Genomic DNA, 14,175 nt, shown 5'->3' on the forward strand with positions numbered 1-14,175 from the left:
GGCACTTCGCCTGTATGGTCTCATTTCACCCTGCAACGGCCCCTCCCAGGCTGACCGTCGGAGGGGGACAAATGGGAGAGGCCCACACTTGCCCATAGCCGCTCTGCGCAGGCCTCGCGGACCCAGGCTCTGTCCCTTGAGGCCCTCTGCTCAGCCAGAAAAGGACTGGCCTGCACGAGCAGCTTGTCCTTTGGTTCAGCTTCTTAGGAAAAAGAGTGGGAAAGGTCGAGAGGAGACTCAGATCCCGGCGGCCGCCCCAGAAGACTTGCCAGGAAGCAGGGCCACGCTGGCCCGAGCCTTCGGGGTTGGAAGGGATGAGCACCCACTTGAAGGGAGATGGTCCCCAGGGGCCTGCTGTGGTGGGAAAGTGAGTGACAATCCGGGGCTGAAGGGCAAATGAGACAGTGTGAGAAACTCCCCCAAAGCTCCTTTGCCGCCAGATGGTAAGCCCAGCAGATGCCTGGGATTCCTCCATTAATGATTTACACTAAGCCTGGCTTTTCGCTCGTCTTCTTGTAAGATGCAAATCTCCTTTGGAAGAAAGAGTGAGAAGATGAAGTCTCAGACCCAATATTGTGATGAAATTCAGAGATTGTAAGTGGTAGGGGCCTGGACGACGCCGAGGGGCCGTCAGATTCAGAGCTCACCACGGGGTCAGCGGAGACTTTTGGTGGGGCTGCCCTGCTGCCCACCTTCTCCCTCTGCCCACTCCTGCTTTCCAAACCAGGCTTCCACAAGTGTTGATCCCAGGAACACTCCTGGATGAACACCCTGCACGTTAACTCCATCTGAGTCAACTTTCTGGGGAATCTGACCTGTAACATTGAAGGTGATGATGGTGTTTATAAAGTTGATACTGATGATAATGACTGTGATAACGATGGTGTTGATGACGTGGGTGATAATGTTGATACTGATGAGGATGACGATGGTGATGATGATGGTGATGGTGGATGAATCAGCCCGCTCGGGCTGCCATAACAAGACACCACAGATGGCGCGGCTTAAACAGTAGGAATTTCTTTTCTCACAGTTCTAGAGGCTGGAAAGTCCAAGGTCGAGGTTCTGACAGGGCTCAGTTTCTGGTGCGAGCTCTCTTCCTGGCCCGTAGATGGCCGCTTTGTCCTCACGTGGCCTCTGAGCGCGTGTGGAGAGACCTCTGCTTTTAAGGTCTCACCCTTATGACCTCATTTAACCTTAATTACCTCCTAAAGACCCTGTCTTCAAATATAGTCACAGTGAGGTTTGAGCTTCAGTATATGAATTTGGGGGAGGGGGGTGCAATGGAGTCCATAGCAGTGATGTTGGTGACAATGATGATGGCAGTGACCGCGATGGTGACAGTGTTGCCGCCGCTGATGTTGGTGATGATGATGTTGCTAATTATGATGGCGATGGTGGTGGTGATGATAATGACAATGACAACTGTGATAGTATTGAGGATGGTTATGGTGACGATGATGGGGGTGGTGTTGATGATGGGGGTGATGGTGGTGATGACGGGGATGATGATGATGGTGACGATAGCTAACATTTATTGAGTGCTTATTACATGCCTGGCACGGTGCTTTTTTTACTTTACATGGGATCATTCTTTTAATCCTTACAACAAACCTCTGACTTAGGAGCTAGTATCCTGCTGATTTTTCAGGAAGGGAAATCAAGGCTCAAAGAGGTTAGGTACCTGCCTACAGTCCCATAGAGAGCTCATGGCAGAGCTGGGATTAGAACCCATGTCCCTAGGTCCCCATCCAAGGTTGTACCTTCATATCCTGTGGTTCGGTTCAAAGGGGCCGTGTGTGATGGGAGGTGTTTGGGGGGGGGTCCAGGCTGATTTCCCCACTGGGGCTCCCTCTGATCCATCAGCCTGAGGCCCCGGGGGGCAGATGGAGGCCCCTGGAACCTCTTTTGCACCAGCAGCTCTGGGGCATTAAGGGTTGTCCTCAGCTGTGGGGCCTGGGCCTTCTGGAGTTATTCCGGGATCTGGGCTTCTCTGAGATGAGGCCAGGGGCTGGAGTGTCTAACACGACATTTCCAAAGATAGCTGGGCGGGGAGGGTGCTGGTGGTATTTGAGGCTGTGCCCTGTGTCTGACCAAGCACTGTGGAGTGAGCTTGCCCATCAAGCCACGTGTGACAGAAGTCACGTCTGTGTGTCCCCTGCACAGGGACAGCCAGACGACGACTTTCTGTACTTTTGGAGGCCTTGCTGGGAGGGTGCGTCTCAAGGCAAAGACATCATAGATTGGAAGCCTGGAAGTTATAGTATTTTACTTTACATTTATTTTATTGTATTGTGTTAATTTCATTTAATTTTTAATTTAATTTAATTTTGTCATGCTGCGTGACTTGCGGAATCTCAGTTCCTGACCAGGGATTGAACCTGGGCCCCGGCAGTGAAAGTACCAAGTCCTAACCACCGAATCGCCAGGGAATTCCCTATAGTATTTTAAAAACAGTAATAGTAGCAGTAGTAGTGACAATAGTAGTAATAGTAACAGTTGCTATGAGGAATAATAAGACCAATGCTAACAATAATAACGATAACAGCAGTAGAGAGAATAGACCAGTTGCAAGCTAAGAGCTTGGGCTGGAATCCTGCTGCAGCCACTTCCTGGCTCTGTGATCTTGGACACATCCCTCTACCTTTTAGTTTCTTCATCTGTAAAATGGGATAATCATAGAATTTTAGGATTTTTGTGCAGAATAAATGAGCCTAATCTATATAAAACACCCAGCAACTGTGTCTGGTATGTAGCTAGGGCTGAAGAGTCATGCGTAATCATGACGATCACAGTAACGTCTATGAACTCTTCTTTTTTTTAAATTTGTTTATTTTTTTTGTTTGTGGCTGCGTTGGGTCTTTGTTGCGGTGTGCGGGCTTCTCATTGTAGTGGCTTCTCTTGTTGCGGAGCACAGGCTCTAGGCGCCTGGGCTTCAGTAGTTGCGGCACATGGGCTCAGTAGTTGTGGCTCGCAGGCTCTAGAGCGCAGGCTCAGTAGTTGTGGCACATGGGCTTAGTTGCTCCGCGGCATGTGGGATCTTCCCGCACCAGGGCTCGAACCCGTGTCCCCTGCATTGGCAGGTGGATTAACCACTGCACCACCAGGGAAGCCCTGCACTCTTATTTATTTATTTATTTATTTTTCAATTTTTCAATTTTTTTTTTTTTTTGCGGTTCACGGGGCTTTCACTGTTGTGACCTCTCCCGTTGTGGAGCACAGGCTCCGGACGCGCAGGCTCAGCGGCCATGGCTCACGGGCCCAGCCGCTCCGCGGCATGTGGGATCTTCCCGGACCGGGGCACGAACCTGCGTCCCCTGCATCGGCAGGCGGACTCTCAACCACTGTGCCGCCAGGGAAGCCCTGCGCTCTTTTTTATATGCCACATGCTTTACATGCTTCATCTCATCTAATGGTCATGTCAACCAGACCAGGTAGGTACTATTATCACCCCATTTTGCAGATGAATACATGGAGATTTGGGGTGGTTGAAGTCTCTTGTTCAAGGTCACACGGGGTAGGCGCCGTTTGAACCCACCGGCTCTGACACCAGCGTGCCGAGCTCACTCTGCTGTGCCCTGCTGCTGGGCAGAAACAGTCTTCTCTGGGGAGGTTGGCTGATATCATCTTGAGGGATGGAGGAAACAAGTGGACAGGCCCCAAAGCCACCAATGAGAGATGTGCTCCACATCCATCTTCCGGTTGGGGCTGGGGCTCATCTGCAGGGTCCCCCTAACTCTGCCAAGACACAGTGGGACCCGAAAGTCTTCTGTCCCATCACGAGGATGGACACAGAGTCTACTCTCTTGTCTCAAGTTCAAGGGGCCTTAGTCATCAAAAGTCACCCCTCATTTGCTTGGCCTTTTAAGAAGATGCCGTGATAGAGACAGCTAGTTTTGACAGGACAGTTCTTAATGGGAAGCTGTGAAAGTGCATTTTGATGTGGTCCCAAGTGGCCAGAATCCAGGAATAACATCTAGGAAAGGTTAAATTAGAGATGTGGTCATAGCCATGGTGGGGGTGGGAGGTGGGCAGAGGACCTCAGCTGGAGCTCTAACCTACCACTTCCTTGCTGTGTCATCTGAGGCAAGCCGTTTCACCTCTCTGAGCCTCTGTTTCTCCATCCAGCCATCCTCCCACCCACTCACCTATCCATCTACCCACCCATCCATCCACTCACATACCCTCCATCCATCCACTCAGTAAGCATTCATGGAGCCCCAGTAAGTCAAGAGCTGTACCAGAAGCTGGGTCCCGTAATTGAATTGCTGTCATCAGTAGAAGACTAAATTATGAACCATCATACATGGAATGCTGGGTAGCTATTAATAAGAATGAGGCAGGTCTACAGGAACTGATACGGAGAAATACAGCTAAGAGGAAAACAGAAAGATATAGAAGTATATGTAGTGTGCTACCATTTGTGTAAAAAACAGGGTCTATTTAAACACATGTATAGTTGGATATGCCTAGAAAATTTCCAGAAGGACACCTAAGAAACAAGTACCAGAGACTGCCTCTGAGGAGGGAGATTGGGGAATTAGTAGGGGTGGCAAGGAAACTTACGTATCATCCTGTTCCCTTTCAGGCTGTTTGAATTTTTGAAAATAGTATATTATCTGTTTAAAATTGAAAAAAAATTATTAAAAAAAAAAAAGAGTCTCTGAGTAATGATGTAGAAAGATAAGAAAAGAGCAAAGTACAAAACCCATCCATGATATTTACGGGCTCAGGGAAGGACAAGAGACTGTAGGAACAGAGAGGGCACCTAGCTCAGCCTGGGGGAATCAGGGGAGACTTCCCGGGGGAGGTGGGATCTGAGATGAGGCTCCTAGGCTGAGTGGAGGTTAAGGGAAGATGCCTGGCGAGGGCATTCGGGCGGGGGGTGCAGCATAGGGCCTGAAGGGAAGGTTCAGTGTGGCTGGAGCTAAGTGATCGATGTGGTAGGAGGTTTGGAATTTGTCAGAAGGACAACGGGCAGCCATGGACAGGTTTCAAAAAGAGGAGGGACAGGGTCAGAGTGGGGAATGGATCCCAGCAGTGAGGCTGGAGGCAGGGAGGCCAATGCGGAGGCTAGGAGAGAGACGATGGAGGCCCAGACTACGTCAGATGTGTGGGGTGGGAGGGGCAGAGAGGGAGGTTGGAGATGGGAAGTGACACCTTCTCCCAGGACCTTGAGTCCCCACGGAAATCATTTCAGCAAACTGCTTTGCAGAGTGCAGAGCACTTCACAGTGGTTCTCACTCAAGGCTGCACCCTGGAAACTCCTGGGGAGCTTTGAAAAAATGCCAGTGCCCAAGCCCCACCCACACAGCGTCAGATTTAATCAGGCGTTGGAGTTAAACTGGGCTCCTGGATGACTGAGGCGCAGGGCCGTGGCGCGTGGAGGTGGGTTGGCCAAATGAATGGATCAGGGCTCACCCGGCGTGGGCGTTCACCTTCCCGCCAATGCTCAAGGCACAGGTGAGCCCCGGACGGTGTTAAGTTCTGCCAGAAGGAAATGAGGCAGAAGCATGGCCTTTGGGTCACCCAGCCCAAGCCCAACCTCGTGGCTTGGGAGTTGCTGACCTCCTGAGCCAGTTTCCTTGTTTGAAATAATGCCCACCCCAGGGGGCCATCCCGAGAATGGACGGGATTACAAATATGAGTCTGGCTCAGAGCACGGGTGTGTGAGCCTGCTGTGAGTTACACGGCGGGGTCCCCCGTGGAAGAGTTTATGTGGAGGTGCTGAGGTCCACAGGATGCCAAGATCTCTAGACCTGAGCTCACCCAAGGAAGGGGCACGGTGCCCTCACGTGGTTGAAGCTAGCTGTGTTCTTAATGGAACTTCAAACAGAATATTCATTGCTTTTAGCTGCACGACCACGTATTTTGAGGTTTGGGCTATTCTGGTGATAGTGCCGTGGCTGTTTACAAGCAGCTTCTGATGTGTAGAGTTTAGCCTCAGCTCTCAGAGGATGTAACCCGGACAAAAATGTCTCATTTAAAAAAGTCACAAAGAACAGCGGTGGGGAATTGCAGGGCGGCCACATATAATAAAGAGAGAAGCGCAGCCTTAGAGGGACTGTGAATTAAACAGTAGAACACGCCACATGGGACAATGTGACATGGCTCCACCCAGCAGCTCTAATTTGAGATTCTGATGAAGGCCCTGCTCTGTGGGCTTCCCCGCAGGCTGGGGGGTGGGGTGGGGGAAGGGCCTTTGAAGTTCAGTGTCCTTCCCCAGAACCCAGAGTTTTTTTTTTAAACAAAGAAGGTATATTTAAGAGAAGAGGCAGCCAGCCTATGCCTGAACATCGGGAAAAACAAAAGCATCTTACTTTTGAAGTTGGAGATTTGAGCCTTAGCTGGCATTTTGAGATCATGTTTCACTAGAAAATTGGGCCTTTAGTGGGGCTTTTAGCTGGTGCGTGACTGTGGGCGCCTCAGCATGGCACCCCCTGCCTGTCCACCCTGGGGCCAGATGGGTAGGAGGAACAGTGGTTAGAACAGCCGTTACTTGTCCCTGAGCCAGGGACGTATGTTTTTAAACTTGAGGTCACTGTACTCGTAGACAGTTCACAGTGAACTATTTGTCACAGCTGTGCAGGTGTGGACAAAAGAAGGTTCTTCCCAGGGGCCTCGCTCACCCACCTCCACCCAGAACCACCCAGGAGGTTCTCAAGAGTCGGGTATTGGAACTACTTGACCAGACCTGCAGCAGAGCCCTGGGCCTAGGAGTCGGCATCTAAACCTCACCCCTCAGGCCTCCGTGGATTTGGTCCACAGCTTTAGGGTAGCGTCCAAGCCATTGCTGCTCAGATTTCAGGATTTCACAAACTAGTGAAATTACAGACAGAATCTTCTGGACTGACTTTGAGTTGTCAGCCTGTTATATTGTAAAGAATGAAAAGTGATGGCCATCTCCTTTCATCTTCCGCCTTGTTTCAGAAAACATTATCGACATCTGGCTTTGTTAAAATCTCCATGCCTGGTCTTTACTGCCCAGTTTGCTGGGAAAGGTGCACGAGTCATCACCGTCCAGCATCTGTGAACAAACCCCAAGGGGCCGAGGGCAGCCCTGTGAGGTGAGTGAGGGACCCAAGAGACAAGGCTTACCAGAGGCAAACACTGCCTTATATTCCTTTATTTATTATATATATGCAAATCTGTTTTATGTACAATATTTGGTCCTACCAAATAATCTTAACCAAGGCATTCTACTGGTAATCTTCCCCAAAATAGATTCCGGTAAAATCAGATATCTGTGCACTTCATGACTACCCAAACCTACTGATTTCAGTTTGGGGGCCATATGCATAATTCAAAATAGACATACGCTAGATTAAGGCGATGAAAGTGAGCTGCAGGAAACCACAGGATTCAGAACAACTAGACTGTGTATTTTGCTTGCATTAGAGTCACAACGTGAACAGCAAATGCTGTGCGGATCTCATAGTGCTTTTATTGCAGTGCGAGGGCTTCTGAACACCTACGTGACTGCACGGCGTGGGGGTGGGGGTAAGCAGCCCAAGTGACCTGCGAGAAGCTTCGCCGGGAGCTCATTTCTTTTCCGCCTCTCCTTTCTTGGGTTCTTGTTTCAGTTTGAAATCAGCCAGGGCGGCCTTGATGGCATCTTCGGCCAGCACTGGAAGTAAGAGAACGAAAGAGAGCCTAAGTTTCTAGAATCTGCAGGAACAGTCTTAGGAAGAGAATCTTTAAGAGCTGAGGTAGTGGTGCTGGGACAGGCTTAACAGAGTCACCTCACCAGGGTGCTGGGCGAGGAGCAGGCCTGCAGGCCGATGGCTGTTGCCTGAGCCGGATCCCTCCTGCGGGGCGGCTCTGGGGACAGACTGTGCGGCAAATACCCGAGATTCTAGGGTAGTTCCTTAGCCTCTTGGACGATCATGTTTTCTTGCTGGGATAGGGTGAGGGCTTTATACATAAGTGTCTGATGCACAGGAGAGACACAACAAATGTTGGTTCTCAGCTGCTCTCAGGGAAGTCAGGATAAATGCGGTGGGTGCTGGTGGCGCTGGATGGCATTACTTAGGTCGTGCCAGTTTGTGCCTGGGATGGCATTTGCCGGCACTCTCTAGTGATCCCAAGTGTGGAAACTTTTATTTTGGAGTCGATATTAAAAGGGAGGCTTTGGGGAAAATAAACATTGAGAGAGCTGGAATGACAGCAGAGAGCGTTGGCTAAAGGTTTCAGTACCCGAGAAGGCCTAATGAAAAGGCGGGGGGTTCCTCTGAAACCATGTGAAAATGTTTACAAGCTATGGCCTTTATTCACGGCTATTTGAAATCCCAGCGCAAGTGGAAAGAACTCGGGTCTCAGCAGACCTCCATCCCTGCCGCGGCACTCAGTTCTTCTCTTGTGAGTCCTACCCTGGCAGGAGGCCTGGCCCTCTGCTGATTTTTAACTAATTTGGTCAGTAAATCTCCATCAATAAGTTTAGGCTACTGTTTCCCATAACCTCCTTGCCCTAGAAGGCTGAGATTTGAAAAGCTTTAGACTGAAATGGAAAGCCAAGTACAAGCCTTAAGGCATCTGGACTTTCTCTCAGGGAGAGTGCAGAGGGGGATATTGCACAACTGGGCTTAGTCATTGCATATACACAGATGCAGACCCCGACAGCGATGGCATCTGCAAAGGAAGTGAGGAAATGCACAACAAACAGGATTATGGTGAAAGCGGCATTTTCTCCTTTACTGGTCCCAACTTCACCACAGCCGGGTGAAACAGCACAGATTCTGGAATCAAAGACTGGGGTTTAGACTCTGGCCCTGCCACTGAGGAGCTGTGCGACTGGAGGGCTTTAACCTGAGCCCTCGTTTCCTCCTCTGTGTGGGGAGAGGTAATGACACCTCTGGGGACTGGAGGACGTTCCTGAGGGTTAGAAGTGAGGCCACAACGTGCTCGGCACGATGCTTGGCCCACACCACCCCCGCAGGACTCCCCTGGAGGCCGCAGTGAGACCCTGGGCTCTAACCCTCTGGAGACTGTGAGAACGGACTCCATGAGCTGTAACCCTCGGAGGCTGTAAAGGTGGACTCCACGACCCGAAAGGACTCGCCGTTCCCCTGTCACAAATCAAGTGGATGCCATTACAAAACTGCCCTAACTGTCCAAGCCCATCGCCATCCTGGAGGGGACACTTACTGGAGCAGTGCAGTTTCACAGGCGGGAGGCACAGCTCCTTGGCGATGTCCGTGTTTTTGATGGTCAAGGCTTCCTCCACCTGAGAGGCAGATGGGACAGACGGGAAGTTTTAGTGATGCTCTATCTGGTGGGACAGAAAATAGAAAGGGCCAAAGAGGCCCCCACGACAGGGTAGTGGTGGGGGACGATTTCCATTTAATAACCCCAGACAGAGGACTCCCACTTCCACGTCCAGGCTGCAGCTGGGCTCCTCAAGTACGAAGTATACGCACCGGCATTGCTCAGCTGGGGTGAGCCAGGCCCGCAGAGATGCTGCCACGAGCCAGGAGTGGACCCTGGGAGGAGTCTCTGAGGGATCTGCTTGAGGCCAGCAACTTGAGCCTTTTTTAAAAGGCAGTGATGTTCTACGCTGGTTTTGTGACTCTCAGCTTCTCTGGTGTCCTTATACTAAATGTTCAGAATAAATCCCGTCAACCCTAAGTGCTAGATGGCGTCAGGGAGGCAGGAGGGGTGGCACCCAGGCTGGCAGCACCTGGGCCAAGGGCACAGACAGCTCCTGGAAGGAGAGCTCTTGGGGCTCATCCCCTGCCCCAAGGAGAACCTTTCTCCTCTAGGCGGACTAAAAAGGATGCCTGGGGTTTGTCGAGAGCCCAGGGGCATAACAGGAGGCAGGCCTACATGGAACGGAGCCCCGCTGCCTTAAGGAAAGCGATTTCCCCCCCTGCCCCCCAATCTCCCAAGTCCACTAACTCCACTGAATTATGCTTCAACTTCTGTTGCTGGAAACTCAGATGGGAGTCTCTCAGGGTCAGAGAAAGGCCCTGTCCCCACTTTCTGATCACATTCACGGGGCCAGGCCCTGGGAGCACAGGTGCCCTGTCTCCTCATTTCCTCTTTCCCTGAGGATAGTTCTGGACAAATCACTTCACAGCCACCTCCGGCCAGAACAGGTTAGGTCTCTGCTTCCCCGGCCCTGAGGACCTTGCCGGCCAGGAGGCCCTGAGCCACAGGGAGCCGGCGGCATGTGGCCTGGCACACACCTCTGTGACTCAGCTCCCAGAACCTGGGCCCTTGGGGCTGCAAAGGTGAGCACCTGCAGTTTGGTTTTTCTGAGAGGTTTTAATGGCGACAGGATTTTAGAAAGGCTAGTTTGTTATTTCATGAATCCTTGTAAGCCACCTGCACTCCCTCCTGAAGCACAATGGGAGGAAACAAACAAAACAAACCACAACGGAACTGCCCCAGAGCAGACTTAGACTTCTAAGAAATGATAACAGCGGTGACCCTGGAGAAAGCCGAAGATTTCTTTTCACTTCTATTGTGTTAGAGGGGGAAGTGAGGATCTTTTTTCGATTTAGTTAAAAACAAACCACCAAAACCCCCAAATAAAAATGATCAACAACAAAAAACCCCAAACTAAAAAACACTTAAAATTATCCGTAATTCCCAACGTGGAGAAGAATTTAATAAAAACCTCGGTAAGCAAAATTAAAAAGAAAATTCTTAGCATATTTAGAAAAAAAAAATCTTAGGTTTTTGGTTTGTTTGTTTACACTCACTAGACCCTTCCCTTAACTGAGAGCCAGGTTTGTGGAGAATGTGACTTAATTCTAGTTTGCAGGAACCTACCGTCTTCCCCTTTACCCATTCGGTGGCTAGCGAGCTGGAGGCGATCGCAGAACCACAGCCAAATGTTTTAAACCTGGCGTCCACGATCTTCCCCTTTTCATCCACTTGAATCTAGAAAAGAGGCAGGAGTTAGCAGAGGTTCTGGTGTGCCCCATAGAACCTGGTGCTCATGGAGGCCCACGGGGCGCTCCCTCCCTGACAGCTTTGGTCCTGCTTTCCGCACTTAAAAGTTTGGGCACTAATTACTGAGTTTCCTCTATTCCAAAGAGCTCAGTGACGAGAAGATAAAAGCAGGAACTATACAGAATTATACAGGCCTAGCTAGTAAAGATCAACCAAAAAATATGCCTCCTGCCGCCCCCAACCCTAGCCTGATTTTTGGCTCTGAGGTTCTCCTCCCAGCTGCTGGGTCAATGAGCGTCTTTAAACACTGGGAGAGTCTGCAGTAAAGGTCTCTGGATAATGCTTTTTCCTTTGGTGCCAGACTGCATGTAGTAGTTCCCTCCTGCCTTGTTTCTGTTTTCCAAGATAGTCATGAAGCTGTCTGGCGAGCTGCCCACCACGGTGACGAAGGAGATGTGGAGAAAGCTATGGTTCACCCAGAGCGCCGGGCACTACCTGCATGTCATCTCCAACGTGGGGGAGGTTTGATTTATTGCGTTTCCTGTCTCTTTGGGGATTGCTAACTGAACAGTTGTGGTTTTCCTTTGATTGGTAAAATTCACAAAAGATTTCACTTAGCTAAACTGGAATTTAGGCTGGTACAGTGAGCACAAAGGTGAGATCAGTTCACTGTGTCAGAAAGGGTCAGCGTAGTTTACTAGTATGACTAGCATTCAGCCCCTGCTCGAGTCATTTATAACACTGACTTGTCCCATCTCACAGGAATTGAGATGGGGACCAGATGCAATGTTGTACACTGCTGTCAACTATGGAGCACTGTACAAGCAAAGGGGTCACGGTTACCACCAGTAAAGATGGGAACCAGGGGTACCTGTAATTTCATGACATCACCACACGCTGGAGCTCCCACCAGTCCGGTTCCAACATTTTTAGATGTCTTATCAAGGGACCCCACGTTTCGGGGATTTTCATAATGATCAACAACCTGAAACGAGAGGGTGAACAGAAATCACAGTTACTCTTTTTTGCTGTTGGTCTCCCCGACTTTGATGGCAAAGTCCTTGAAGTCAGCAAGCTGAACCTGGCAGGCCATCACTAAATACCAAATTTCACCTGGGAATGAATTCAGAGATTCCAGAGAGTGGCGAAATATCAGCAAAATCCTGTCTTAATTCCGCAGGGTTTTGAACCACAAATAATTACTTGACCTTTAACCACCCAAGTCACCAGAGTTGGGCTCAAACAGCATTTTTGTAATTTCCAAAGAAAATCTGTTCTCAAAGGATAATGATTACTATTCGAAAATCCTAAAAGTAAGTATGGTCCAGAAATGGAAGGGTTTCCCAGAAGCCTCAAGGAGACTGTTACAGGAGGAACAAGGCTATGGAATACGTCCCTTTGTGTGCGAAAATAAATAAGTATCTCATTACTGTATTTCAGGGCCCTGAAATCTCTGGTGCAGCAGCGCACCCTGGTGGTAGAAAGGCTTGTGTCAACAACACACATCCCTGGGGCGGGGAGGAGTGAAGTCCGTGGGGAAACGCGCGGAAGCCAGAACAGAATAAACATCTATTCAAACTGGCACACGGAAGGCTTTAAAAACCTTGAGGTTTGTTTACTAGTTAGCAGTAAGTATCCCGATCTTTCCAGTCCCCTCCCCCACCTCCACCCCAGCTATCCAACCACGGATTTTGACTCCAAGCCCAAGGACCTACAAGATAATGGCCAATCTGGACTTTCTGCCCCGGGTTGATTCACCGCATTCTTTAGTCAACCGGTTCCCGAGTGAGAGAGTCTCATGTTTAGGGACTTTCCCTATGCACCTATCTCTACTCACAGCTCACCACCACTCCAAACAGAAAACAAAAATTAAAACGTTATGACTGTTCGTTACATGTCCATCTCCACTCGGAGGCTCTGAGCTCCTGCAACAGTAACATCACCCTAAGTGGCCTCCCTGTGCCAGACACCCCGCCGAGGACTCCGCAGGCATGGTCTCGAGTACGGGGGGCTGCTAAGACCCCATTTGACAAGAGGGGAAACAGGTTCAGCGCAGGGCACTGACTTGCCCAAGGTCACCTGGCCAGGGCGGTAGCCTTGGCTGAAGCCGGACCCCGCGCCGCTGTGTGTCGGGCTGGCAAGTCATTGCAGGACCCTGCTTCCTGGGCTGTTGGGGGTTTAAAGGCTGGATGCACGAGATCGCGGCCAGAGGCCGGGCCCACGGGCAGTGGCCATTAGATGAGCAGGAGCTGTCATTTTTATTTCAGGCGCGGTTAGTGCCCCTGCGCAGGAAGGAAAAGTTAGTCCAGGCGGATTCGCGCGAGGGGCGGCCTCTCCTTTGGGGCCCGGGGCGGCCCGTACCCTAGGTCGCAGTGGGGCCTCTCGGGCCCCGCAGTTCCCAGGCCCCGCAGAGTCTTTCCTAGGCCGGGCCTCCGCTAGGATGCCCGCACTCTCGGTTGTCCTCGCACTTCCGCCGCCGCCCGGTCCCGCCCGGTCCCGCCCGCTCCTACCTTCTTGTGATAGAGCCGAGCCGGAGCTGACAGCTCCCGGACCGGCAGACGCGGGGCCCGGAGTAGCAGTGCCGAAGTCGCCCGCCTCAAACGTCCTGCTCCAGCTGCCGCCATCTTGTGGGCTTGCGCCTGCGCAGGCCGAGTGCGAGACCGAGGCGCGTGCGCGAGTCTGTTCCTAGCTTGGAGCGCGCTCCCTCTAACGTCCCGGCGACTTCGCGCCTGAGCCCTTCCGCTCCGTGCACGTGTACGCGCTTTGGTCCCGCCTTGACCACGCCCCTCCGGGGCGGGCGGGGCGCGGAGCCCAAAGGTCTGGAGTCGCAGGAGAGTTTGTCCTCCGTGATGGGTTCTGGATCTGAGGGGCTTCGGGCTGGAGTTCGGGACCCAAGTTTGCGTTCACAAAGTCCACCGCCGGAATACGCAGAGGATCAACCAGTCCGCCTTTCTTAGCCCTGTTTTGCAGCTTAGGAAGTTGAGGATCAGAGCGGTGTAGTAGCTTGTCCTAGGTTGCCCGGAGAGTTAGACTCAGTTGGGATTCAAACTTGAACAATCCTGAGTTGGAATCCCGTTTCTGCTCCTAACTGGCTGTGTGATCCTAGGTGAATGACAGCGTCTTTCTAAACCTCGATCTTACCTTTTGTACGAATTCAAGGACAGTTCTTTCATCCATTGAGCAAATATGTGTTGAGTATCTACTTTTTGTCGGGGTGCTTTGGGAATCCAACGGAAAGAAAAACATATAACTTCTGACATAATTAAGCTTGCTAATGAG

The 14,175-nt window shown here is 51.0% G+C and overlaps 1 protein-coding gene across 1 annotated transcript; it reads right to left on the reverse strand.

Annotated features, from left to right (window-relative positions):
- Positions 1-7,104: 7,104 nt before the first annotated feature.
- On the reverse strand, positions 7,105-13,597 carry ISCU (iron-sulfur cluster assembly enzyme). Its single transcript, XM_082667969.1, has 5 exons — positions 13,407-13,597; positions 11,768-11,881; positions 10,774-10,884; positions 9,145-9,223; positions 7,105-7,627 (listed from the first exon to the last, which is right to left on the reverse strand). Exons 1-5 carry the CDS (start codon positions 13,518-13,520, stop codon positions 7,542-7,544), a joined length of 504 nt encoding a protein of 167 aa, XP_082524095.1. The 5' UTR covers positions 13,521-13,597; the 3' UTR covers positions 7,105-7,541.
- Positions 13,598-14,175: the final 578 nt, after the last annotated feature.

Source organism: Grampus griseus, assembly GCF_964374135.1.
Source record: "Grampus griseus genome assembly, chromosome: 12".
NCBI lineage: Eukaryota > Metazoa > Chordata > Mammalia > Artiodactyla > Delphinidae > Grampus > Grampus griseus.

Excerpts from the sequence above, each read along its gene's own strand:
- ISCU (XM_082667969.1), bottom strand. The coding sequence starts at position 13,520 with ATGGCGGCAGCTGGAGCAGGACGTTTGAGGCGGGCGACTTCGGCACTG. Across the intron at positions 10,885-11,767 it reads GTGATGTCATGAAATTACAG|ATTCAAGTGGATGAAAAGGG; the intron begins GTACCCCTGGTT and ends CCTCTTTTCTAG. Across the intron at positions 9,224-10,773 it reads AATGGGTAAAGGGGAAGACG|GTGGAGGAAGCCTTGACCAT; the intron begins GTAGGTTCCTGC and ends TCTGCCTCTCAG.